Source organism: Selaginella moellendorffii, unplaced genomic scaffold (assembly GCF_000143415.4).
Source record: "Selaginella moellendorffii unplaced genomic scaffold, v1.0 SELMOscaffold_110, whole genome shotgun sequence".
In the NCBI taxonomy this organism is placed as follows: Eukaryota; Viridiplantae; Streptophyta; class Lycopodiopsida; order Selaginellales; family Selaginellaceae; genus Selaginella; species Selaginella moellendorffii.
Window position 1 is genome coordinate 410,788 of NW_003314371.1, and position 23,446 is coordinate 434,233.

At 48.9% G+C, this 23,446-nt stretch overlaps 7 protein-coding genes and 1 long non-coding RNA gene across 10 annotated transcripts; 2 read left to right on the plus strand and 6 right to left on the minus strand.

Moving 5' to 3' along the window:
- Nucleotides 1-2,943: 2,943 nt before the first annotated feature.
- On the minus strand, nucleotides 2,944-4,158 carry LOC9662751 (expansin-A11). Its single transcript, XM_002990642.2, has 3 exons — nucleotides 3,908-4,158; nucleotides 3,539-3,836; nucleotides 2,944-3,461 (listed from the first exon to the last, which is right to left on the minus strand). The coding sequence occupies exons 1-3, from the start codon at nucleotides 4,035-4,037 to the stop codon at nucleotides 3,158-3,160; spliced, it is 732 nt and encodes a 243-aa protein (XP_002990688.2). The 5' UTR covers nucleotides 4,038-4,158; the 3' UTR covers nucleotides 2,944-3,157.
- A 1,359-nt stretch (nucleotides 4,159-5,517) lies between these two features.
- On the plus strand, nucleotides 5,518-6,751 carry LOC9662899 (expansin-A11). Its single transcript, XM_002990586.2, has 3 exons — nucleotides 5,518-5,784; nucleotides 5,862-6,162; nucleotides 6,281-6,751. The coding sequence occupies exons 1-3, from the start codon at nucleotides 5,634-5,636 to the stop codon at nucleotides 6,582-6,584; spliced, it is 756 nt and encodes a 251-aa protein (XP_002990632.1). The 5' UTR covers nucleotides 5,518-5,633; the 3' UTR covers nucleotides 6,585-6,751.
- Nucleotides 6,713-8,113, minus strand: LOC9662752 (cationic peroxidase 2). The gene is made up of 4 exons (XM_002990643.2): nucleotides 7,793-8,113; nucleotides 7,531-7,728; nucleotides 7,310-7,472; nucleotides 6,713-7,254 (listed from the first exon to the last, which is right to left on the minus strand). The coding sequence occupies exons 1-4, from the start codon at nucleotides 7,994-7,996 to the stop codon at nucleotides 6,809-6,811; spliced, it is 1,011 nt and encodes a 336-aa protein (XP_002990689.1). The 5' UTR covers nucleotides 7,997-8,113; the 3' UTR covers nucleotides 6,713-6,808.
- An 800-nt stretch (nucleotides 8,114-8,913) lies between these two features.
- LOC9662900 (peroxidase N1) lies at nucleotides 8,914-10,340 on the minus strand. The gene is made up of 4 exons (XM_002990644.2): nucleotides 10,018-10,340; nucleotides 9,758-9,955; nucleotides 9,537-9,699; nucleotides 8,914-9,481 (listed from the first exon to the last, which is right to left on the minus strand). The coding sequence occupies exons 1-4, from the start codon at nucleotides 10,228-10,230 to the stop codon at nucleotides 9,036-9,038; spliced, it is 1,020 nt and encodes a 339-aa protein (XP_002990690.1). The 5' UTR covers nucleotides 10,231-10,340; the 3' UTR covers nucleotides 8,914-9,035.
- Nucleotides 10,341-10,892: 552 nt separating this feature from the next.
- On the minus strand, nucleotides 10,893-15,688 carry LOC9662901 (ABC transporter C family member 10). The gene is given in 12 exon segments (XM_024664454.1): nucleotides 10,893-11,019; nucleotides 11,075-11,335; nucleotides 11,338-11,428; nucleotides 11,482-11,787; nucleotides 11,836-12,041; nucleotides 12,100-12,394; nucleotides 12,454-12,618; nucleotides 12,667-12,761; nucleotides 12,843-13,236; nucleotides 13,291-13,377; nucleotides 13,427-13,747; nucleotides 13,814-15,688. Coding segments are annotated over 12 exon segments (4,125 nt in total). The 5' UTR covers nucleotides 15,614-15,688; the 3' UTR covers nucleotides 10,893-10,915.
- Nucleotides 15,689-15,778: 90 nt separating this feature from the next.
- On the minus strand, nucleotides 15,779-18,715 carry LOC9662902 (cytosolic purine 5'-nucleotidase). 3 transcript variants are annotated; one of them, XM_024664461.1, is made up of 16 exons: nucleotides 18,312-18,715; nucleotides 18,154-18,245; nucleotides 17,940-18,059; nucleotides 17,795-17,884; nucleotides 17,629-17,744; nucleotides 17,472-17,571; nucleotides 17,294-17,413; nucleotides 17,162-17,239; nucleotides 16,973-17,092; nucleotides 16,814-16,919; nucleotides 16,601-16,764; nucleotides 16,417-16,551; nucleotides 16,230-16,360; nucleotides 16,113-16,175; nucleotides 15,982-16,060; nucleotides 15,779-15,932 (listed from the first exon to the last, which is right to left on the minus strand). In XM_024664461.1, the coding sequence occupies exons 1-16, from the start codon at nucleotides 18,637-18,639 to the stop codon at nucleotides 15,852-15,854; spliced, it is 1,923 nt and encodes a 640-aa protein (XP_024520229.1). In that variant the 5' UTR covers nucleotides 18,640-18,715; the 3' UTR covers nucleotides 15,779-15,851. The 3 variants fall into 3 exon arrangements, with proteins under 3 accessions (XP_024520229.1, XP_024520230.1, XP_024520231.1); XM_024664462.1 differs by having other exon boundaries at nucleotides 16,601-16,742; nucleotides 16,814-16,926; XM_024664463.1 differs by lacking the exon at nucleotides 18,312-18,715 and having other exon boundaries at nucleotides 17,940-18,084; nucleotides 18,154-18,235.
- Nucleotides 18,716-18,828: 113 nt separating this feature from the next.
- Nucleotides 18,829-19,208, plus strand: LOC112342517. The gene is made up of 2 exons (XR_002990998.1): nucleotides 18,829-18,908; nucleotides 18,975-19,208. It is a non-coding gene; the product is annotated as an uncharacterized LOC112342517 (long non-coding RNA).
- Nucleotides 19,209-19,341: 133 nt separating this feature from the next.
- Nucleotides 19,342-21,543, minus strand: LOC9662903 (piriformospora indica-insensitive protein 2). The gene has a single exon (XM_002990647.2). The coding sequence runs from the start codon at nucleotides 20,888-20,890 to the stop codon at nucleotides 19,448-19,450; it is 1,443 nt and encodes a 480-aa protein (XP_002990693.2). The 5' UTR covers nucleotides 20,891-21,543; the 3' UTR covers nucleotides 19,342-19,447.
- Between the last annotated feature and the right edge of the window lie 1,903 nt (nucleotides 21,544-23,446).

Genomic DNA, 23,446 nt, shown 5'->3' on the forward strand with positions numbered 1-23,446 from the left:
CCCCCCCCCCCCCCCCCCCTCCCCTCTGGGAGACACACGCTTTGGGCTTTCACCCCTCGATCTATATTAGTACTCAGACTTGGTCTCGGACTCGAGTTCAGACCCAACCTCAAACTTAATTTCCCACTCGATCTCGAACTCGACCTCGGACTCGATCTCGGACTTGACCTTGGACTCAACTTCGGGGACTCAGTCTCAGACCCGATCTCGGATCTCAGACTTTGTCTCAAACTCGGTCTCGAACTAGGTCTCGAACTCAGTCTCGAACTCGGTCTCGAACTCGGTCTCGAACTAGGTCTTGAACTCGGTTTCGGAGTCGGCCTTGGACTCGATCCCAGACTTTATCTCGAACTCGGTCTTAAAGTCGGTTTTGGACTCAATTTCAAACTTGGTCCCATCCAATGAACTCTTTATCATTTTGGTTGTGCATTTGGGGATCCTTTAGCCTATGACACCTTAGGGAGTTAGTTCCTTACACTAGTACTTCTACATGCTACAAGACATAATAAACTCCACATGAACAAATGTTATTAAAAATAACATTAAATGCATTAAATCCAAAATAAAATAAACAATAACTTATTCTATTATTAGTAGGGATAAATTTGTAACTTCAAAGATTTACATTTCACTATTTCCTTAGCTTTTTAACAACATTGTGATACAACAACAGAATGATTTGATGATGGTATCAATAAATGCAGGAATGCGAAAGATAGAGTATCATAAAAACTGAATCATAATACTAATTATCATAATCAGATGCACCATTCTAGGGTTCACTTTCTAGGATACAGATGTGCATATTTAGCAATGATGGTAACGATTGTGCAAGCCAACAATGGCACAGGGGTGATCAAGGTACGATTTCCTCTAGCGGGGCTGCCAATAGAGAAGATCTACAAGCAGTCGAAGAGGTATGGGCTTCACAGTGCCCTTGAAGTGGATGGGGTTTTTGTCAATGACGACGATACAGTGTTTGCTGAAGATCGCCTCGTGTACATTCCCCAACTGAGTGCAGCTCAAGCAGAAGGTATGAGCACATGCCATACCTTAAACAGTGAGTGCAGGATTTTGCAGGTATTGTGTCTACTTCTCATCACTAGATAAATGGTTGATTTCATATTTATCCTCTTTCTTTTGTTCTACTTGTGTGGGTTCTGTAGTCTGGCTATAGTGTGCTATGTTCTTTTGACATGCTATGGGTGTCCGGCATGGTCATGCTTGGATCTGGCTCCTTGTTTGAGGTACTTGCTATGGCTATTGTCTTCTGTTGGTACTCAACTGGTTGTCGTCCCCATCCCTGGTAGCCTTGTGCCTTGGATCTTTATTTCGATTTGTGTTATGGCTATGGTGGTGTGCAAGGTGATCACTGCCGATGATCCTAAATGAGAGGGTCCAGGTAAGGTCCACCTGGAGAGGAATGAAACAGGAGGCATAGGAATCCTCTATTTTCTTTTATCTCTTATTGCTAGTTCCTGAGGAGATCCAGCTTGAAGGGTCAAAAAGAAAAGGAATGAATGAGTTGTGGGTTGGCTGCCTTTACAGGCCCGCAAAAAATAGTGAAAGTAAATCAAAATGCCCAGTGAAGGGATCTATTGTAGCACCATGGCTCATGTGTATATTACATTACAGACTCTTTATAAATTTCATTAGGGGCCACACTGAAAGACAAAAGAGAGAAAAAAAAGTTGGTGCACCATCATGCAAGTGACTTATCCAATTTTTTTTTTTCTTACCTCATGTGCAACAAGAGATCACAAAATGGTCCTATTGTATCACCTAACAACCGAACAAGATGCCCAGTATCCCTCCTTTCAATTCCATACTCTATATCATATCAATTCCCGGGAGAATTTGGTAAAGTTGTGCGTTCCGAAGTTGGTGTAGGGTTCTTCGTAGAGCCATGATTATAACAACGTTGTCTCATGCACAAGCTCTGCCACCTTTCATGCCAGGACATGTAAAGGAATTGCACATGTTTTGGCTCTGCAGCGGAGCAGCATTTGCGTTTCAGTAGGGAGACCGTTTCGCAGCACATTAAATCTGTCTAGCCGAGCACAAAGTAACAGAAAAGAGAGCGAGAGTTATGAGGGCCCATCGTGAGTTTGGGAGAGTTAACTTTCTCAATCAGAAGCTCTTGGATAATTTGTCTTGCACTAGCCAGAGGCTCTGGGATAGGATTTGGGATTCCATGACAATTGCGGAAGTTGAATATTTTCTTGCAAAATGTTCCTGCTCCCATTAGGGATGGAAATCCCCCATCCTCTAGTTGCTCTGATCGCTATCTAACAGGTGATAAACTAGTTACAGATAAAATTTAATTTATAATGATGTTTTTTTTCTTGGGAAGTCAAAATAGCATGAAATTAGTTGGCCGATGAGAGGCATTTGGGAACTAGTACACAAAAGTAAGGCAGCTGCCCGAGGTGGTTGATGGTCATGAGATTGTAAATGAGATCCATGGAGAGGCTGAAGCTTCAAATGGGAGGAGCTTTATGATATACCAATGAAAAATCAGATTAATTTCCTGGATGTCAATTTCGAAACCTTTTAGCCATTCCTTCCTCCACAGCCACACTTTGGTCTTTGGTTGGGAGGCTCCTATATTTACATGGTCATGGAAAAATTATTCAACATCATATAAAGGTTTTTTTTAATGTGATGAAGCCAATTTCATGGGATAAATGAGGTTTTTGAAAAAACAATCTATGGAGAAGGATATTGTTGGTAAAATAGATGTTTTTGTAGGAAGTATGTTTAAAACATGTTAGAAAGAAGTTTATTGTGAGAAGTAAATAGTATTTTTATATTAATTTGATGCATGACCATTTGTAATTATTTTATTTTCTTGTAAAATAAAAATATGACAAAGTAGAAATATGCAAAGTTAATATAAACTAAATTAATATTTGGAATAATATTTTATTTGTAAAAATTAAATTCACTTTTAAAACATTATATTTTGATTTAAAAACAGCATATACATGGAATCTTCTCCGAAAGCCGCGGAAGCAAAAGAATGGGGTGATTCCCGCCATAGCCCACCTCCTGTGTTTTCCTTTCCACGCTCGGCTCTACAGGAAAATCGCACAAACCGTATAAGCTCCCTCTCTCACTCGCTCGCTCCATCGATTGATCGATCGAGATAAGAGGTTTAGAACTGGCCACCACTGTAGGCTCTACCAAATTGCCAGTTCGCCGGCGCGACGTTGAGCGAGGTGACCTTGCGGCCATCGCTGCCGGTGACCCTAAACGAGAGGCTCTGACCGCCAAGGTTGCCCCCGATCATCCAGTTCTGGCCCCAATTCCTTGCCATGGGCATCCAATTGGTGTTTGAGCCTTTGATTTCCACGCCCACGACATCGCCGCTGCCGCCTACATTCTCGATCAGCACCAGATTGAAGAAGGTATGCCCATTGATCGTGTAGTGGATGGCACCTTGCCTTTGGCACGGCACTCTAGATCATCACAGCACATCACACGCGATTTTAGGAGGGGCTCTTCTTGCGATGGATCGATTATCTGTCTCGCTTACCTGCGGTACTGGAGGAGGACGTGACCATAGGGAATGCTGGCGATCTGGGAGAAGGCCGGCTGGGAGAGATCAAAGTGCTGCTTGGGCGGATCGCACCAGCCGCCATTGCTCCCCGGAGGACAGAGATTGGTAGCGGTGACGACGGTGGAAGGATTTCTCGGGAGACATCCCGTGCCCGCGCAGCGAATCTCATAGCAAGCGCCGCAAATGTCGCCGCCCTCGAAGAGCGGGGTGCTGAGGGCAGTGGTGATGTAGCCATAGCCGGCGCTCAGCTGGTTTCCATAGCCGCAAGCTCCATCTGGAGAGGAATGAAACCGGGGGCGTGGTAAGAACAGGGGAATTGAATTCTCTGTTTCTTTTATCGCTTACTGTTAGTTCCCGAGGCATCGCTTCCTCCATAGTACGTCGCGTGAGCATCTAGCCATCCTCCATCGCCGCGAGCTCCTGGCATTGCCGCGATGAGAGCTAGCAAAATCCAAGCAGTGGCAAGCGCCGCCATGGATTCAAATGTGTTTAAAACAGAGCTTCCAAAGCTAGAAGATTGATCGATCGAGAGTGGAAGATCTGGTCAAGGCCTAGAGATTGGAGAAGATCCAACTGACGGATCAGAAGAAAAGAGAAAGAAAAGGAATGGAATGAGTTGTGGGTGAGAGTTGGCTGCTTTTATAGGCCCGGGAAAGATAGTGAAAACAAATCAAAATGCCCAGTGAGGGGATCTATTGTAGCTCATGTGGGACTACTGTATGAAAGGAAAAAGAGAGAAAAAAAAGTTGGTGCACCAACATGCAAGTGACTTATCCATTTTTTTTCTTTTTTTTTCTTTTCAACGAGCTTCCCCATGTGCAATAAGAGATCACAAAATGGCCTTATCATATCAACGAACAACCGAACAAGATGCCTAGTATCCCTCCTTTGGATTCCTTAAGATTTACACTCTATATCATATCAGAAGTTGGTACAGTTGATATATATTTGTATGCTACAAAGAAGGGTTCCTCCCACAGCCATGATTATAACAACGGTAGCTCTGCCACCATTTTACTTGGGTGTCAGGCCATGTAAAAGAGTGAGGAATTGCACATGTTTTGGCTCTGCAGCGGCGCAGCGGTTGCATTTCGGTAGGGAGACCGTTTCGCAGCGCATTGAATCTGTCTAGCCGAGCACAAAGTGACAGAAAAGAGAGTTCTGGGGCCCCATTCTGAGACCGGGAAACTGGGTCAGTCACAGAGTTTCCAATTGGAGCGTTAACTTTTTTTAGTTCTCAATCAATTTCTGACACAAAGTCTAGAGAGCGATCGAAGAGAGAAGCTTTGAATCTTGGATAGGAGTGGGCATTTCGTCGGTGGCCATGACATTTGCTGTCTGACGTTTGATGAATCTTTTCCTGCAACATGGTCTCCAACCCGAAAGCTTGTGGGGAATTGGAAGACACCCTTTGGAATCCGAGGGCTTTGAAGTTTGTGTGGCCGGTTTGGTGTGCAGTGGGGTGGTTTGTTGATTCTGTTTTCATGGGTACCAGACGTGTCTGTAGCGCATTTGACAAACTTGCAAAACAGCAAACAGAAGGTGAGTGCGACGGAAAAGAGAGAGAGAGAGAGAAAAAAAAAAGAACCAGAAAGCGATCACATGTGCTATCACATGGATGAGGTATGACCAATTTTTTATGCAAATTTCATGAAATCCCCGGAATCGAATCGTTGGAGAGTTAACGAGGCGAAGAATCATGTGGTGAGTTTGGTCAATCCCATGTGTTCGCTGCACTAACTGGTGGTGTTTTTTCAACAGCCCACCAGCAGCTGCACAGTGCTGCACGCCGCACTGCATTGCTCTGCACAGTGTTGTTGTCACAAACCACGAACTTTTTCTTTTCTTTTTTTTTTTCTGATCACCCATGTTCAATGAATATATAGCAACAACCATACTGCCTTTAAGTGCCTCTTTGACTATATAAGCAAACCACCTCCAAGCCACCCCAACACCATCAATTCATTCATTGGTTTCCTCCTTTTAACTCTCCTCTTGGGCAGCTCCGGTCACATTCTCTTCTCCCAAGTTTTTTCGTTGATTCTTTTCGCATACACATTTTTCCAAAGGCATGACGAACAAGTGGGCTGCTATGATGAAAGTCTGTGCGGTGTTTGCCGCTGCCGCGCTCATGCTCGTGCGGCGAGTGCATGGAGATGGAGGCTGGCTGGACGGAGCGCACGCAACTTACTACGGAGGGAGCGATGCGTCCGGGACAAACAGTGAGATCCCTTGAAAACCTCCCCTGTTCTATTCTCTTCTGGTTTCTCATTCGCATTCTCTTTCCTCTCCTTGCCAGATGGAGCTTGCGGCTATGGAAACCAGCTGAGCGCCGGCTACGGCTACATCACCACCGCCCTGAGCACTCCGCTCTTCGAAAACGGCGACATCTGCGGAGCGTGCTTCGAGATCCGGTGCGCCGGTGGCGCGGGATGCCTGCCGGGCAATCCCTCCACCGTCGTCACCGCCACGAATCTCTGCCCCCCGGGGAGCAACGGCGGCTGGTGCGACCCGCCCAAGCCCCACTTCGACCTCTCCCAGCCCGCATTCAGCAGGATCGCGAGCATCCCAAATGGCCACGTTCAGCTCCAATACAGGAGGTAAGAGAGAGCGCTCACTCACTGCTTAACTCACTCACTCTCACTCAGTTGACTAAATGACTTGAGTCGTTGACTAGTTCACCTTTTGACTTGACGATGACTAAAAGCTTCAATGCAGAGTTGCGTGCGATAGGCAAGGAGGGATTCGCTTCACGGTCAACGGCCACACCTTCTTCAACCTTGTCCTAGTGGAGAACGTTGGCGGTAGCGGCGACGTGGTGGCAGTGGAGGTGAAGGGCTCCGCCACCGGGTGGCGGCAAATGCAGAGGAACTGGGGCCAGAACTGGCAAGACATGGGCGACCTTAACGGCCAGGCGCTCTCCTTCCGGGTCACCGGGACCGATGGGAAGGTGGTCACGTCCATGAATGTGGCTCCCGCGGACTGGCAGTTTGGCAGAACTTACAGCGGCGGCCAGTTCTGATCAGCGAGAGATCCACGAACACAAATTCCACAGCTCTAGGGAGATTGGAGAAAGCGTGATTTTTGAAGAGGAGGTGACCATACTGGCACCCACTTCGTAGCGAAACCCGATTCTACACATCCCATTTGTATCAAACAAAGCGATCAATGACACGTTGATTTATTTTATCAGCGCTCTTCCAATTCCACGGTTTTGGAAGCCAAACCTTCCACCTTGTTGATATCCTAGAAGGACGCAACGTCGCCCACTTCGGTGGTGATCCTGGAGTTCACGGCCGAGCACTTCTTCCTTATCTCCCCGTTGGCTCTCGTCTTCCACTCGATGTTTCCCATGTTGATCATCGACTGCGCGAACATGGAGCGGAACGTTGGCGGGTTCTGAGCGAGCGAGTTGATGAGATTGGCAGCGTCCGGGTCGGTCCGGAGCACCGCGTCCGACGAAAGCAGCCCCCTGTTGGCCTCGAGGTTCCTGTAGTAAGCGTTGTCGAAGCTAAACTCCGAGTTCCTGTCTAGCGCCACCGTCGGGCTCGGGTTTGCTCCCTGCGGGCAAATACGCCGGAGCTCCTCGCGGTACGTAGCGTCCAGGCTTGGGTCGGGACGTCCGGTGTTGTTAAAGTTGTAGACACGAGTCTCGACGAATCTACACTTCGCGCGACCAATGGTGTGTCCGCCTGTTATTGCAATGTTAGTGGGTGGAGAGTTCTAGCTTCAAGAGAAGCTTCTTACCGGAGAGCAGCACGAGGTCATGAACTGACAAGCCTTTGCCCCTGAAGATGTCTCTCAGCCGACTGAACGAGGAAGCGGGACCCGGTAAGCTGTTGGCTTCTGTTCTGCTAGAGATTCGTCCGTCAAGGCGACCCGTAGGCACAGTGTAGAACATCCCTCCAAACTACATAAATTTGCCGGCAAAGTCAAAGAGAAATCAACAAAAGCCGACTTGTGCTTACGTAGGTTGTCGCGTCCCTGGCAGCAAACGCAAGCACATCCGCACAGCTCACAACTCCCGGGCACACAGCCTCCAGGCGAGTTTTTGCGGCCTCGATAATCTCGAAACCACGAGCAGAGTTGTTGTTCCCGAGCGCGAACATCTCCACATCTCTGCCAGCAGTAGGAGTGGATTCCAAAAGTATCGATCCATCGCACCCCTGGACAAATGAGTCACATTCGTCACAACTCACATACATAAAGCTGCTAAGACGATGAACTTACCTGGACAAAGCAGTCATGGAAGAACAAGCGGATAATCCCGGCTGGTGCTGTTGGATCCCGGTCAGCTGCACTCTTGACAGTGGCCGCGACTATCTGTTCAGCGCTCGGACAAGATCGAGCATAGCTGTGAAGAGAATCGGGAGCAGACGCAGAAAAAACTGCTGCTACGAGGAGTCCAAGGCAGAGAAGTTGCATTGAAGCCATAGAGCTAATGCAAAGCCAAGCTTCTGCAGATATGTATACATATACACATATGCCACACAGGCACACGCAGGCGCCCACCCGAGACTCCAGGGGCCGCTCAAGGAAGTCTGGTTGCTCTGCGTGGTCGTGAAGACACATACACTATCGGCTGCCAGCTGTGGACCGAATAGAAAATACAGCGTCCTTTGGTACATGAACTTGTCAGACGAGCTTGGCTTTTGCGTTGCTTTCTCGATTGACGAATATTAGTGTGTCTAATGACCTGTCCTTACTCTCAGCTGGGCCAATGGAAAGCTTTTTAGACCAGCTATCTCTCTACAATAAAGGGGCCCAGTTGGAGGTGTATACATACTTTGTTCGCGTGCATGTCCACGTCAAAGTGCAACGGGGACAGGGGTGGTGGTGTGGACATGGGAATTTCGGCGTTACCTTGTTGTCTTTGCTCGCCCACTTATCCATCGCTCCAAGTTCCGTGTCGAGACCTTGTTGTTGGCTTGAATGAACGTACGATACGCTTTAGCGTATCGTGTGGGCCGCATTCTTGCTCTTGTAGCCGCAGTCGAGAACTGCGAGGCGTCATCTTGTTGACGGCTTGTACGGTCATCCTTTTGCCTTCGTCAACTTCGTTCCCCCATGAATCTCTGTCCCCCGGGGAGGGCGGCTGGTGCGAGCCCCACCAGCAGGATCGCGATCATCCCAAACGCCACGCATCCACACAATTTAATCAATAATGTCGTTGGGTGAAGGGCCACACCTGCTTCAACCCTGGCGGCAGCGGCGACCTGGTGGCGGTCGAGGTGAGGTGGCCATTGGTCATGTCCTTGAACGTTGCGGACTGGCAGTTTGGGAGAACTTACAGCGGTGGCCAGACCACGCTCTAGAGAGTGATTTTTGAAGAGGATCGAACCCCGATTCTATCCGTATGAAATATTTTCACAGTTTACAATTGTTCCAAAGTGAACCAGTGACACATTGATTTATTTTTCCATCGCTCTTCCAATTGGCCAAGACAAACCGTCCACCCTTGTTGATTGATATCCTAGAAGGACGCAACGTCGCCCACTTCGGTGGTGATCCTGGAGTTCACGGCCGAGCACTTCTTCCTTATCTCCCCGTTGGCTCTCGTCTTCCACTCGATGTTTCCCATGTTGATCATCGACTGCGCGAACATGGAGAGGAACGTTGGCGGGTTCTGAGCGAGCGAGTTGATGAGATTGGCAGCGTCCGGGTCGGTCCGGAGCACCGCGTCCGACGAAAGCAGCCCCCTGTTGGCCTCGAGGTTCCTGTAGTAAGCGTTGTCGAAGCTAAACTCCGAGTTCCTGTCCAGCGCCACCGTCGGGCCCGGGTTTGCTCCCTGCGGGCAAATCCGCCGGAGCTCCTCACGGTACGTAGCGTCCAGGCGTGGATCGGGACTTCCGGTGTCGCTAAAGTTGTAGATACGATCCTCGACGAATCTACACTTTGCGCGACCAATGGTGTGTCCGCCTGTAAGTTACGGCAATGTTGGTGGAGATTTCTAGCTTGAACAGAAACTTCTTACCGGAGAGCAGCACGAGGTCATGAACTGACAATTTTTTGCCATCGAAGATCTCTCTCAGCTCACTGAACGGCAACCTGGGGCCGGGTAAGCTGTCGGCTTCTGTTCTGCTAGAGATTCGTCCGTCAAGGCGACCCGTAGGCACCGTGTAGAACATCCCTCCAAACTACATAAATTTGCCGGCAAAGTCAAAGAGAAATCAACAAAAGCCGACTTGTGCTTACGTAAGTTGTCGCGTCCCTGGCAGCAAACGCGAGAACATCCGCACAGCTCACAACTCCCGGGCACACAGCCTCCAGCTGGGTCTTTGCCGCCTCGATAATCTCGAAACCACGAACAGAGTTGATGTTCGGGCGCGCGAACATCTCCACATCTTTCCCATCAGTAGGAGTGGATTCCAAAAGTATTGAAGCATCGCACCCCTGGACAAATAAACACATTCGTCACAACTCACATACAAAGCTGCTAAGGACGACGAGCTTACTTGGACAAAGCAGTCGTGGAAGAACAAGCGGATAATGCCGGCTGGTGTTGTTGGATCCCGGTCCGCCGCACTCTTGACAGTGGCCGCGACTATCTGTTCAGCTCTCGGACAAGATTGAGCATAGCTGTGAAGAGAATCGGGACGAGCAGACGCAGAACAAGCTGCTGCTATGAGGAGTAGGCAGAGAAGCTGCTGCGGGGACATTGAAGCCATAAGAGCGGAACTGCGAATGATGAAAAACCAAGCTTTCTGAGGACATATATACGCCACGCACCAGACACATGCCAGCGGCCACCCAAGACTTTAAGTCCAGTTTGACAACTATGGGGGCTGCTTGAGGAACTCTGCTTGGTTTGCGTGGTCATGGTGGACGTGGGAGCCACACAAACAGTCGGCTGCCAACAGTGGACCGAATAGAAAATGAATTTGCTGCAGCCTTTTTTGATAATTGTGAACTGGTAAGACGAGCTTCGGCTTTCATTTGCGTTTGTTCTTGGACTGATTTGCCTGATGACTTGTCCTTCTTAGCCTCGTAGAGCCATGTAATCTTCACACCGACACGCCAAGTCTGTACAGCCAAAGATTTATCTTTTAGGATAGGCATATGGTACTGTACGATACCGCGAAGATGTTGAGGAAAGTTCAGCTAGTGAGGTGTAGTCACTCTAGGCAAAAGAACGCTTTTAAAGCGAGCTGGGCCGGTAGCAGCTTTTTAAACTAGCTGCCTCGCCACTGGATGGTGTTCTTGTCAATCACTTCGGCTAAGATGCTTACTTACTTTCGCTTTGTTCACGTGCGTGTCCTCGTCAATGAAGGGCAACTGAGTGCTGAGCTTGTGGTCGAAAGTATTGCCCGTGCTATTCATGCGACCGATATAATAGCTCGAAGAGAATCAAAATCATTCAAGGGATGAATTCGACCAGTACTCTGCTACTAATCGGCAAAACAGGGAGGATTTGTTCCCCAACAGTTTTGCAGGTCTGTCGAACTCCATCAGCAATCCTGAAAAGATTCACTCAGAGGTGTAAGTATTATCGCCCCGATGGGTTCTGCGTACCATCTTCAAGCGCCAGAACCATGTCGCTACTAATCACAGTTGGGATTCTGTGAGCGACTGTGATCGTTGTGCATTTGCCAAACTCGTCTCCGAGCACTTTTTGGAGAACTGCGTCGGTGGTATTGTCGATGGACGCCGTTGCCTCGTCAAGCACCAGGATCTGGCTGCGCTTTAAAAGCGTACGAGCCAAGCAAAACAATTGTCTCTCTCCCACGCTCCAGTTCTCGCCGTCGTCTCCAACTATGAAAATGTAGCTGTCACTCTCGGCTTCAAACTAAAGAGAGCCTTACCAAAGGACTCCAGCTTGAGATTTTTCTCTCTCACACTTTCTCCAAGTTGGCATTTATCCAAGGCCTGCAACATACAACAACAGTCGTAAAGAAAACGATGAAATAAAATCGATCGACCTCCCAAATCTTTTGATCAGTGTACTTGGAAAACGGATCCAGGTTGAAGCGGACGGTGCCACGAAACAATGTTGGTTCTTGAGGGATTATACTCAGCCTAGATCTCAAGGCTGTAACGCCAATGGTCATAATATCAACTCCATCTATAAGTATTCGTCCACCGGCTGGATCAATAATGCGAAAGAGCGCACTAATGAGAGTAGTCTTTCCGCTGCCAGTCCGTCCTACGACTCCGACTTTCTGACCACTTTCAAAAGTACACGTGATGCCACGAAGCACGAGAGGTGCGTCTGCACTGTATCTAATCTGGAAAACAGGTATGGTGGAAAAAGAACTATAATGAAAGTGAAATACCTGGAGGTTGTGAAGCTCTACTTTCCCCTCACTTGGCCAAGACGGCCAGAGTCCAGTTTTAGAGGAAGTTTCAACAGGTAAAGATAAGTACTGCTTAATTCGTTCGACCGAAATAATCATGTTAGCCAGGTTGCACTGGTTTTGCACGCTCGCAACCTGAGAATTGTTTAAAGACAGACCGTAAGAAAGTACAAGCCCAACAAATCCTGGGAGTAAAGAAAAGAGATCAGTCAATTCACGAACACGAACGATCGTACCGCTCACCAGGAGAAATTGTACCAGGGGGCAAAATAACCATAATCAACGCGGAGGAGCAAAGAACAGCAGACCACAGCGACTCCAGCCTTTGAATAAGCCACTCTCTTGCAGCAAAATTGTGGAAGAAAGGACTCGTATTAGTGTCAATCATATCCAGAATCTTCCTCGTGAAATCCTCCTGCTTGCGGAAAGCTCTTATTGTAGTAGCACCTGATATAGCTTCTCCGAAGTAGTTCAAAATCGGTGCCTTTGTAGTTCCGTTGATTCTCATCAGCTCACGAGCAGATGCCAAGTTATAAACCTGGCCTTGACACAAGATTTAAACAGTCAGTTCTCAGAAACCAAATGCTCTGTTACCACCTGTAAGAGTCTGTTGATGTACATCATGGGGACAACGATCACCAGAATCTGCCATGTTACAGAAGATGTCATTCCCAAGTTAGCTAAAGCACTCAGGAAGGCCGAGATTGAAAACCCAAAGGAAAACGGAATATCGAGGTCCAAGATGCTCAAGTCCACTGAGAGCTGGCAAGTCGAAGTTAGTTTAAGTAGTGAACAGGAAGAAACCATTACCCGACTTAGTATTCGGCCGCTTGGTGTGGAATCGAAAAAAGACATTGGTGCTGAGAATAAAGAATCCATTGTGCTGTTGAAGAACGACCTCGATGCTGCCAGTCCCATAATAACAATGAGAACCGATCGAATGAAGAGGAAAGCTCCCGTTGTCAACCCAATTGCAGAATACACACCTATGAGTTTTCCTGTATTTGTCTCTGAACTTTCAACCTCAGAAGCCATCCACCAGTTAGAAGCCATCTGACCCGAGAGAAAGACAATGTATGAAAGTGTGGATAGCCCGTAGTAAAAGAATCCGTTGGCTTGCTTCATGTAGTCCAAGTAGGCAGCATTACCAGATTCTTTCTTCTCGTCCTTGGTTAGCTGATTAAACTTCGAAGCTTCAGGTGTGCAATCTTCACCTTTCCGATGCTGAAGACCCGTCTTCTTCGATACGGTTGTCGTGCCTCTCGCGTCCAAAGAGGACATTACATCCTTGTGTGCCATCACGAGATCCCGAAACACGGCGCCTCGCGCAAGAAGGTCATCATAATTTCCAAACTCCAAAACTTCTCCATTCTGCATCACCTGCATGAGCCATCAAGCGATGATAATCGCGGAAAGCACAAGTACAACACTCACCAAGATGGCATCAAACTTTTGAAGAAACTCGACCTGGTGCGTCACAAGGATGACAGTCTTCTGAGACAGAACTCCAAGAATACAGTTCTGCAGAGCATCACAAGTAAGAATTGAAAAGCTGTACAAGGTCAAGTACCTTGAAAAGCGAAGATCCGGTTTGTGCATCCACGGCACTAAACGGATCGTCCAAGAGGTAAACAGACGCGTCTTGATAAACTGCACGAGCAAGTTGAATGCGTTGCTTCTGCCCGCCGCTCAAGTTAAGTCCCCCCTCTCCGATCTCAGTCAAGTCACCGAAAGGAAAGCTTTCTATGTCCTTGTCCAATTCGCAAGCTTTCAGAGCCATAGCATAGCGATTATTGTCCATATCCATGCCAAATAAAACGTTGTCCCTGACTGTTCCAGATTGTACCCATGCTACCTGAGCCACGTACGCTATACTACCAGAGACTTTAACCTGCAAGTGAAAGGAGAAACATTCAAAGGCATTAGTATAAGTATTTTTTTCTTCTAATTGTTGTACCTTTCCGTGTAGCAGGGGAACTTCTCCTAGGATAGAGAGAAGTAATGTCGACTTCCCAGAGCCAACCTCACCGCACACTGCCACCCGTGATCCGTTGTGGACGGTCAGGTTTATATCTTTCAGCGTAGATGCCTCAGCTTTTGCCTTGCCTTCGTCCGGGTCCCAGCTAAGGCTGGCGTTGTGTATATGAATGTCGACGCCATCGCCACTAATGTCTCTTTCGATAGCTTTAGGATCAAGCTCTTCGTCTTGTAAGAAAGTTGAAACCCTTCCGAGGGAAACTCGTACTTGAACGATTGCGGAAATCACTTCCGGGACCAGCCTGATCGGCTCCTGGATTATCCTGAAGGTGGCCAGTGTCGTAAACACGTTGCTCGCATCCAGCGGGTACCCCGTAAGCCAGCAAACGATGAAAGTGCTCGTCGAAACCAGGACCGGCAGCAGCCAGAAGATGAAGGCATTGTAAGTTTTGCGGTACTGGACTTTGGACAGCCACACCAGCTCTTCGCCCCTCAGCTCCTTGATTCGGGCTTTAAACATCTCTTCCCAAGCTTGCAGCTTCACAGTCTTCATGTTTCGCAAAATGGCGGAAGTAGCTCTCATTCTCTTGTCCTGAGCACTCATGAGGCCGTTCTGGAACTTCCGCTGGAGCCTGGCCATGGGCCTGTTGGCCAGCATGGAGAGTCCTATGACCGTGAGACCTGCGAACGCTGGCGCTGTTCCAACCGAATGCACGAGAATCGCCCCTGCCATCGCGATCTGAAGCGGAGTAGTCCACACAACATGGACCCAGTAGCCGAATTCTCCTATCCTGTAAGCGTCCACAGCCATGTAGCTCATCACCTCGCCTGTGGCGTGAGTTCTCCGAGCGAGGCCCGAGAGCTTGAGCTGCTTGCTGTATAAAACTCCCATAACCGCGGAGCGCATTCGCATTCCCAGCCTCTTGCTTCCGAAAAGCCACTGCCTCTGGGAGACCGACTCCACCGCCTTTCCCAGGAACAAAACCAGCACCAGAAAATACCCCTGTGAGACGTTGCCACCCTTTGCTGTGCTCGCCACGAAAGTTTTGAGGACGAGAGGACCAGCCGTCACAGTGACGCATTTTCCCAATGCGTAGACGCCATTCTGGAGAAAGTTTTTCCAGTAGCACCGTCCGAGGGTCCAAAACAAAGATGGCTGGCTGCTGCTGCTGCTGCTGCTACTCCAGAGCTCCACAAAAGCCTTGTAATTTGTGTCTGCTCGATCCTCTGGAGCCACTCGAGGCATGTCCTCCTCTTCCAAAGTCTTTCTACTTCCCAGAGCTAGCAAAGGATTGAGCCACAGGAAATAGAGACGGCTGATCCATCCAGCTCCACTGATGAGGCAAACATTCTTGCTTCGAGCTTCGTCGTGTAGAAGAAGAGGCTCCTGGAGCCTAGCGCTTGCCTCTTCTTCGCTCTTCTTCTCTTTGATCGCCAAGAAAAGCAAGCTGATTGGAAATGCCGCAATATCCAGCACGAGCTTCCAGAATCCCGGCCCTGTTTCCTGCTGTGATCGATCACTAATCCTCACCACGGCCACGGCCGCCAAGCCCGTGGCAATCGCCGCGGCGCAAACCCTGACGTATTTCCCCGGAATCCGCCTCAGAGCGGCCGATGCAGCAAGAACCAGCCATGCCGATCCCTGCATTGTCGCGGGAATCCATCGCAGCGCCGGCCAGCGACGATTCTCTGCCAGAACGATCGCGAGATAGAGAAATCCCGCGGTGGCTGCCAACGTACCAGTGCAGATTCGAAGAAGCGCTTCCATCACCGCCGACATTGCTCGCGCTTGCTGGAGAACCGCCAGCTCCCGGAAAACTCCAAGCACGCACTGACAAAGGAAGAAGATCCCAAAATCATCATAAACCCTAAATTACGGACAAGGTGGAGGGATATGCTTAGTACTGAAGAATCTATTGGTCTTCTTTCTTTAAACTTCAGTGAATAACGATGATCAAACAAGCTAAAGGAGCTTCTTGTTTAGAGGTTAATCAGTATCTTATACAGAGTAAATGCTGTTAGTGAGTGACAGGCTCACTCCGCGGGAAGCTGGCCGTGCTCATGTCAAACCAATTCGAATGGCAGTCGTGCGCGAGGCTCTGCAGGAAAAAATCGTTTAGTTCTATCATCAACCTTCTGTAGGGATACCTGAGCCTGGGATCTAAAGTACATGAATGGAGTGAATCGAAGAAAATTTGAGACTCGAGAAGTATAGATATCTGCGTACCTGTCAAAGAAGAAACATAAGAACTGGAGAGAGAGAGACGAAATGAGCTTACTTCTCGATTTGTCTCATAAGATGGCTTTTGTCCCACAATCCAGCTCTGGAGAGGTAACCCCATCTAAAACGAGCGGTCATTAGCAGAGAAACGAAGACGGATGAAAAGTAAGCAAACCTTTTGTTGAAGTACTCTCCATCTGCCTCGAGCATTGGCGCAATCTTCTGATCGATGCGAGTCATTAGGACGAGCAAGTTTTGCATACTATCAGCCAGTTCGTCAGTGTCCATCGTCGTCGCGGCATTCGTCTACAGAGAAACAAAATCTCGGTTTGAAAGTTTCCAGCTCAAACATCTGCACAGACCTGTGCTTCACGTCCGCTATTACGGCGCTGAAGCGCAAGGCGGAGCTGATTGAAAACATCGCCTACAACTTCTTTTTGGTTCATGAGCTCGATGAGCTTCGCTCTATGGTCTTTACCGTATGCCAAGGCATTCACCTGGGTCCAAAACAAGTACAGGTAAGAGATTGAGAAAACGCATTTTCACCTCCTTTTCGAGCTCGGAACAAATGAGAGCAGTCCTCCACCGAAGGTGAACCTTGGATTGACTAACGTCAGTGTAGATATGGTCTCCAACGTAGAGCGTCTCGTCGCCGTGGACACCGAGAGCTTGCTCCACCATTTGCGCGCTACCACCACAATACAAACCACCTATAAGGCAAGCCGGAAATTCATACATAGCACTGAACCAGAGTAGTACCTGGGTTTGCTTTGAAACATGGACGCATCAAGCCATCCTTGGTAACGATCTCGTACAAGGGATGTGACATTTGGAAAAACTCTGGCTTTCTCGCGGACACAATCACCTGTAAGCTTCCAAGGACAGAAATCAGAATAAAAAAGGTACATTGTATGTTACCATGTCAAATAGATCCCTCCAGTCCATGTTATTAGGAAGAAACTGATTGTAAGCGTACTGCATCATTTTGCTAGTGTATTGATAGTCCGAGTTTGTGATTAGAAGAAGCTTTTTTCCTGCCTGAAATGGCACGAGAATAAGTAAAATGTAAGAAAAAGCGAAAGAGCTTATCACGTAAATATGTTTCACCTCTCTTTGATCCAAGAGTGTCAAGGGAAGCTCAGCATCAGGCTCTACAAAACGCTCTGGCTCGTTAACTATTTCAGCCTGCATGCTTGAAATGTGTGAGAAAAATAATCCCGAGTCAACTACTCACAGCACCTTCAATCTTCCTTCTACGTGAGCTCTGAAAAGGGCTTTCGCCACAACTTTGTAGAGGCTGTTGTAATCCAAGGGTCCAAGCTGTGGTGGTATAGCACCCTCATCCAATCTGTCAACCATCTGCACGATCAATCACACTCTTGTAACAAGAAACAAACAAACAACGATTCCCGCGAACCTGCATGTACATTACAGCCTCCGATACCGAGAACAGTGTGTTTAGAAACTCCCATCTGTTCTCGTTACGTAAGTCTACAAGCTCACGGCCATAGATTTCACTGCACCGAGGAATACAAGAACTCGAATCACTCTTGACGGAAACGAGAATCAATTACCTTATCGTGCGATTGGAAACCATTCTAGTCCCATGCATTGCTCTCTTTACGTAGCCAAATCGGTCGGCCTTCACGAGATTTCCCTTTTCCTTGTCCATGATAAGGCCTCGTATAACCTGGCCAGTTTAAAAGAATGTGAAAAACTCACGACAGCTACACAGAATACCAGCTCCGGGTCAAACTTCAGCCCATCTACTGGGTACCCCATGCTTCTCAAATTGTCCATACCATACTTGTATGCTCTCCCTTCCCAAGCCTGCAAGAAAGAGAGTTTCGAGAGAAATAAAAATCACAGGAGAGAAAGAACTTACATTGACATTATACTGAATCAAAGTGTAGTCCATGTCGTAGCCAATTGCTGCGATGGAGCGAAGATTTAATGTCCTGCTACAGAAAATTCCTCGTGACGCTATTCCATGAGGATACTGTGCCTGTCAATAGAAAAGAAGAAAGAGTCTGTAAAAGAAGTAAATCTATCAGGAGAAACAAGAGAAAAAAAAAAAAAAAAGTTCATCAAAAACATACTGGAACATTTAGTTCTTCCAGAAGGCATTCTGCCTCGCGTGCTTCTTCTCTTGCGAGTTCTTCAATTGATCCGGGAGCCAGATCTACGCTTCCTGATAGAATAGAAAAACTACATTGTTAACAAATACTAGAGAATATAAACAGCGGGAGAACGATACCAAGATCTTCACGCTTGACGGTCATGTCTCCCATCGTGCTCTCGCCCAGATAATCAATGTCGAACTTGCTATCGCTCGAGTTCCTCACGACATCAAACTTATCGGCAACTTGCTCTCTTTTCCTACTCCCATTGCGCCTAGGACTACGATCATCATCCACGGTATTCTCATTCCCGCCCTTGGTCACCGACAAGACCCTCAGCTGAGCCAATGATCCCCTCCGGCTGGAAATCGGGGCCAAAATCCCACTCCTAGAGCTGCCGGAGCCATGATTCTTGGCGAAGACAATCGCGCCGACGACGCCCATTCTAGAATCGCGCATTGCCATACCTCAAAAGCCCCGATTCGTCGCCGAGACCTCGCGTTGCCCCAGGCGATGCCGAGAGCGCGAAGGACGAATCCTCTCCTCGCTCGATCGATTCTTTTGAGTGGGGCCAGTCACAGCCGTCGGATCGCAACCAACGGCAGCGATCTTCTCATCCATACCATATATATATCGTCAAACCCTTAGGGCAAGGGCTAGGGCTAGGGCAAGGGTCCATTTGAGCTTTTGCGGCGCAGGGAGCGAGAAGCGAGCGAGCAAGGATGAGGGCAAAGGTATGTCGCGCTAGAGATTCTTCTTTGCTCTAGATTCTTCTCTGAATCGCTTGTGTGCATTTCCAGTGGAAGAAGAAACGCATGAGGCGGCTCAAGCGCAAGCGCCGAAAGATGAGACAGAGATCCAAGTAGGAGGAGGGACGAGCCCGCGCCCGGTGAGTGCCAAGAGTGTCCACCCTTGGCACAAATCTTAGTAAAAGGTGTGGCGACATTCCTCCCGTTTTTCCTTTCTTCCAAGTCAAATGTATTCGAGGCTGTGAGCTCCATTTCAGTAAAATCTCACTTGATCTCGTTCATTGATCGATCGATTTGGTTCTTCAATTCTGATAGATTAACAAATTTCTGTTACAAGGAAACTATGCCCGTTCCATTAATGCGGATTTAGAGCTCAAAAAGATAAGCTAAGATCGATCGATTTGGTTCGATTCTGATAGATTCACAAAAATTTCTGTTTCAAGGAAAGTAAAGAGTCTACTCAAAAGAACATACGGCTTTCTATACGGCCGTAGAAATCTTAAAATACGAAGAGATCTCTCATTTTATATTAGTTCTAGCAACACAACGACCATCGCCAAAACCAATGCACGAAACCTCCAATGATTTCCGAGAAGAGAGGAAGAACTTTCTTGCCGGGAAGAAGCAGCGTCCCACCCCAACACCGACGGCGACGACGACAACGAAGAGCCATCGTCCTCGCACTTGGCGATGCCGAACGAATTGAGATCATCCAAGGCATCGTTTCTCTTGTCGTCGATCAATACATGGCAGAGCCCGGAGTTGTTCTTGACGACCAAGTTCCTCCCCAGCCGGCTAAAGAACTGGCGCGAGAAGGGGAGCTTCCCGGAGAGCCGGTTGGAGCTGAGATTGAGATGATAGAGCGCGCTCAATCCGGCCAGAGACGCCGGGACGCCGCCGCTCAGGAAATTCCCATCCAGCGCTAGGGAATTCAATCGCGGCAGCGAGCCAATGCTGTCTGGAATAGGCCCCGAGAGCCCGGAGCCCGATAGCGCCACCATCTCCAGCCCCCTGAGATTGCCCAGGAAGCCTGGAACACCGCCACCTAGCAGAGGATTCCCGCGCATGAAAAGATTTTCCAGTCCGGCTAGCGCCGCCATCGATCCGGGGATGCCACCGCTGAGATTGTTGTAGCTCAAGTCGAGGAATCGCAGAGGACTGGTGGAGCTGGGTAGAACAAGACCGCCCTGGATGCGATTCGAGCTCAAATCCATCTTCTCCAAGCTGGGAAGAGAGCCCACCTCGGGCGGGAAGGGGCCGGAGAGATCGTTGGAACTAAGATCCAGGATCATGAGCTTCGAGAGCCCGCCTAGGCTGGCGGGAATGCTACCAGAGAGAAGATTGTGGCTGAGAACAAGCTGCTTGAGATTGACAAGGCGCCCAATCTCCGTTGGGATTGATCCAACGAGACGATTCTCCGTGAGGACGAGGCGCTCCAGGGATGTGAGGTTGCCCAGCTGAGGCGGGATCTCTTCGGTTAGCGCACTGTTGTCCTGGAAAGTGAGATGGAGGAGTGACTTGAGCTGCGAGACCTCGGGCGGGATGCCCATGGGCTTGCCGAAGAAGCACTGATAGAAGAAGAGCTTGCGGAGACGCGAGAATTTGAGGATGGATCTGTGGATGGTGGCATTAGCGGCGCATGGGGGATTGTTGACGCTGTCCGACACCCAACCAAGATTGAGCTCCACGACGCGAAGCTTGCCATCGTCGGAGAGGTCGCAATTCACGCCGTGTGGGCCGCCAGTGCAGGGATTGTCGCCCGGGAAGAGCGCCCTCCAATCGATCTCGCTATTGATCGCGCCCAGGACGTCGAAGACCGCCTTGGCCTCCTCGGCGTCCATAGCCGGATCTTCGTTCACTGCTGCGTAGTCCAGTGATGATCCCCCATCGCTGCGAATCGAGGAGACTGACAGAGCGAGGACTAGATAGAACAGGAGTGATCTTTCGAGTAGGACGATGGAACCCATTTTACTTTCTTTTTTCTCTCCTTCTCGCGATTCGCTTGGACGGTACTACGCAACAACAGCACCCAAGCAAAAGAGGAAGGGAATGTCCCGCGATTGGGGAACAGCGCGATCCAACACGCGAGAGTGGTAGGGGAGCGTTATTAGAAAAATCGCTTTTTTACGCTCAAAAGGGGCAAACGACGCGAGCCCTGCTGATGGGCAGCGCGGATCTTTCGTGCTCGAAGTAGAAATGCGAAGAAGGATAGGAGGATACCATCGCGCGAGAGGGAGAAAGAGAGGATTACACACTGCTGGCAACCCAAAACGGACGATCAAGGGCTCGTTAAAAGCTTATCCCTGCAAGGAATTCCCCTGGTTGCAGAGAAATCGTCCGGTCAGACGGATCGGTGAATCAAAAAAGGGGGAAAGAAAGAGAGGAAAAAAGAGGAAGACAAAAGCTCTTTCGATCGATCATTCATCACCTGTTTGATGTGCTGGGTTTGAAAGCCACACGCATGCCGGCCAGGACCATTGCCCAGCAGAGCACAGGCCAGGCTTTTTTAACACCTCCTCGCAGCTTTGCTCTGTCCCTTCCTTCGTCTTCCTCGCTCTGAACACACTGGTCCCCAAAAGGAGGGAAGAAAGCAAAAAAAAATCCAACCGAAAACTCAATGCCCCCAAATCCGATGAGCGAGCGATTCACTGGAAGAGGGTTTTCGAATGCGCTCGCCCGAGCTCGCCAGATCGTTCTCTCTCTCGATCGCAAACTCGGCGCAGTGGTGTGGTGTTTTTACTGCCTCGTTGTGAAACGGGACTGGAGACCGTTAGGTTATATCGCTGTGATAAAGGAGCGCGAATATTCCCAGAGGTTCGCGCCACCGTTTTCGATTTTGACTTGGACAATGACCCTGATCCGAGCTTTCCATTTTCATCGCGTTAAATTACACACAAAACCATGTACTATGAGGGTATGGTTTTCTGGGCCCCCGTAATAGCGACCATGGCCATTCCGATACCAATCCAAACGTTTGATTCTTACCACATTGGAGCATTTTCTCGAGAATATGTTCTCGAGGAGGTGGTAAAAAATCTCTTCCTTTACTTTTTTACTTTTGGTTTTGGATGGTTCTTGGGTTTCGATGCAAATCCGTCGCTGTAGCGGCATTCAAGCCTTGCCCTTTCGGGGCAGCAAATGCCAGCGAGCGGCATCAAGAAAACAGGGGCCACAGAGCCCACAATTACGCATTTTGCTTGTTCTCTCGCGCTCTCTGGGCCGCCCTGTTACCAGAGAACCCGAATTAAACACTCAAAATGGATCGCTCGCAGCACTCGACCCACACAAAAGAAGCCCTTGCGGATCATAAAAGTGATCTTCTTTCTGGTTTTAGAGCCTGGCCCGGGAAAACCTTTGAATGCAACGTAAGTTATCTCGCTCGCTCACTCGCAATCTCTGCGTGTCGATCTCCATGGCTTGAATGAGAGATCTTTAGAAGCGCCGTAGCGAAGTTTAAAAACGAAAGATATATATATATATAAAAAACAAGGTGGTGGATCAATCAATCAAACAAAACAGCCCGTGACATACACCGCGCGATGAATGACAAATGCCCCGACTGGGCTTCTTGCGCAGGGATGGCGATGGGATTCAAGAATGGAATTTCTGCAACCGGCAAAAGAAACGTCTCGGTTGTCCCCCGCCGTCGGATGCGCGCGCGGGGCAGGACGGCGGAGATGCCGCTGCACGGAAGCCGCAGGACAAATACCCCTCCATTTGCGCGCAGTAAATGCCAATGGATAGGTGACTGCGCTCCTAGACGTACGGAAGAATGATTGATCGTTTTGTCACACAGCCCCATTCTTATCTTTCTTGCGTATACGAGATACAATAGGCTGGTTTTGCTTAGGCTTTAGGGATTCTTAGCGGATTTTTGGTTTTGCCGGAAGATTTTGCAAGGACGGTGGTGCATCCTCGAAAAGTTTTCCTCGCTTTGCTAGTTTAGGTTTCATAGCTGAAATAATCGACGCTGTGCTCGATCCGCCACACCGTCCTCGAAAACGAGGGGTGGAAGAGAGCGAAACGCAACGCCCGCGCGCGGCTTTAAAGGTGCATTGAGTACAGTAATTATCCTCTCCAATCACCACCACGCTATAGCTACGAGAGAGCTATTAGAAGATAAAGGTAGTGGAGTGGGGTGACTATTTGGGTCCATAGTAGCCTGCCTCGGTAAACGCCTGTGATGGCACTGTGACGGCAAATTCACGTGCCTATAAAATTATCCCAGACGCCGGTACACATTGCCGTCTGTAACGACATCAAAGAAAAGGGGCATATTCTGGGCGGATCGGGACGGCCGGTAACGGCATATGCTTAAGCATGTCCAGCGCGGCGCCGACGGCGACGTTACCGGTCACCCGCCGTACGACCGGTCAAGCGCCGTTTTCCGAGGAATAAGCGAATTTTCCTCTTTAACGGATAACTGTGGGCTCCGCTTTATTTCGTGTGGTTTTAAGGATTACATTAGTTGTCACTGTGAGCTTGCTAATGTCTTTTGTGTATTCAGCCATTCTTTCACGGTC

Excerpts from the sequence above, each read along its gene's own strand:
- LOC9662751 (XM_002990642.2), bottom strand. The coding sequence starts at position 4,037 with ATGGCGGCGCTTGCCACTGCTTGGATTTTGCTAGCTCTCATCGCGGCA. Across the intron at positions 3,837-3,907 it reads CGATGCCTCGGGAACTAACA|ATGGAGCTTGCGGCTATGGA; the intron begins GTAAGCGATAAA and ends ATTCCTCTCCAG. Across the intron at positions 3,462-3,538 it reads GTCCTCCTCCAGTACCGCAG|AGTGCCGTGCCAAAGGCAAG; the intron begins GTAAGCGAGACA and ends GTGATGATCTAG.
- LOC9662899 (XM_002990586.2), top strand. The coding sequence starts at position 5,634 with ATGACGAACAAGTGGGCTGCTATGATGAAAGTCTGTGCGGTGTTTGCC. Across the intron at positions 5,785-5,861 it reads CGATGCGTCCGGGACAAACA|ATGGAGCTTGCGGCTATGGA; the intron begins GTGAGATCCCTT and ends TCTCCTTGCCAG. Across the intron at positions 6,163-6,280 it reads GTTCAGCTCCAATACAGGAG|AGTTGCGTGCGATAGGCAAG; the intron begins GTAAGAGAGAGC and ends GCTTCAATGCAG.
- LOC9662752 (XM_002990643.2), bottom strand. The coding sequence starts at position 7,996 with ATGGCTTCAATGCAACTTCTCTGCCTTGGACTCCTCGTAGCAGCAGTT. Across the intron at positions 7,729-7,792 it reads TCCATGACTGCTTTGTCCAG|GGGTGCGATGGATCGATACT; the intron begins GTAAGTTCATCG and ends TCATTTGTCCAG. Across the intron at positions 7,473-7,530 it reads CCAGGGACGCGACAACCTAC|TTTGGAGGGATGTTCTACAC; the intron begins GTAAGCACAAGT and ends AAATTTATGTAG.
- LOC9662900 (XM_002990644.2), bottom strand. The coding sequence starts at position 10,230 with ATGGCTTCAATGTCCCCGCAGCAGCTTCTCTGCCTACTCCTCATAGCA. Across the intron at positions 9,956-10,017 it reads TCCACGACTGCTTTGTCCAA|GGGTGCGATGCTTCAATACT; the intron begins GTAAGCTCGTCG and ends TTATTTGTCCAG. Across the intron at positions 9,700-9,757 it reads CCAGGGACGCGACAACTTAC|TTTGGAGGGATGTTCTACAC; the intron begins GTAAGCACAAGT and ends AAATTTATGTAG.
- LOC9662902 (XM_024664461.1), bottom strand. The coding sequence starts at position 18,639 with ATGGCAATGCGCGATTCTAGAATGGGCGTCGTCGGCGCGATTGTCTTC. Across the intron at positions 17,414-17,471 it reads AGGCTGTAATGTACATGCAG|ATGGTTGACAGATTGGATGA; the intron begins GTTCGCGGGAAT and ends TTGATCGTGCAG. Across the intron at positions 16,552-16,600 it reads GTTCCGAGCTCGAAAAGGAG|GTGAATGCCTTGGCATACGG; the intron begins GTGAAAATGCGT and ends TTTTGGACCCAG.
- LOC9662903 (XM_002990647.2), bottom strand. The coding sequence starts at position 20,890 with ATGGGTTCCATCGTCCTACTCGAAAGATCACTCCTGTTCTATCTAGTC.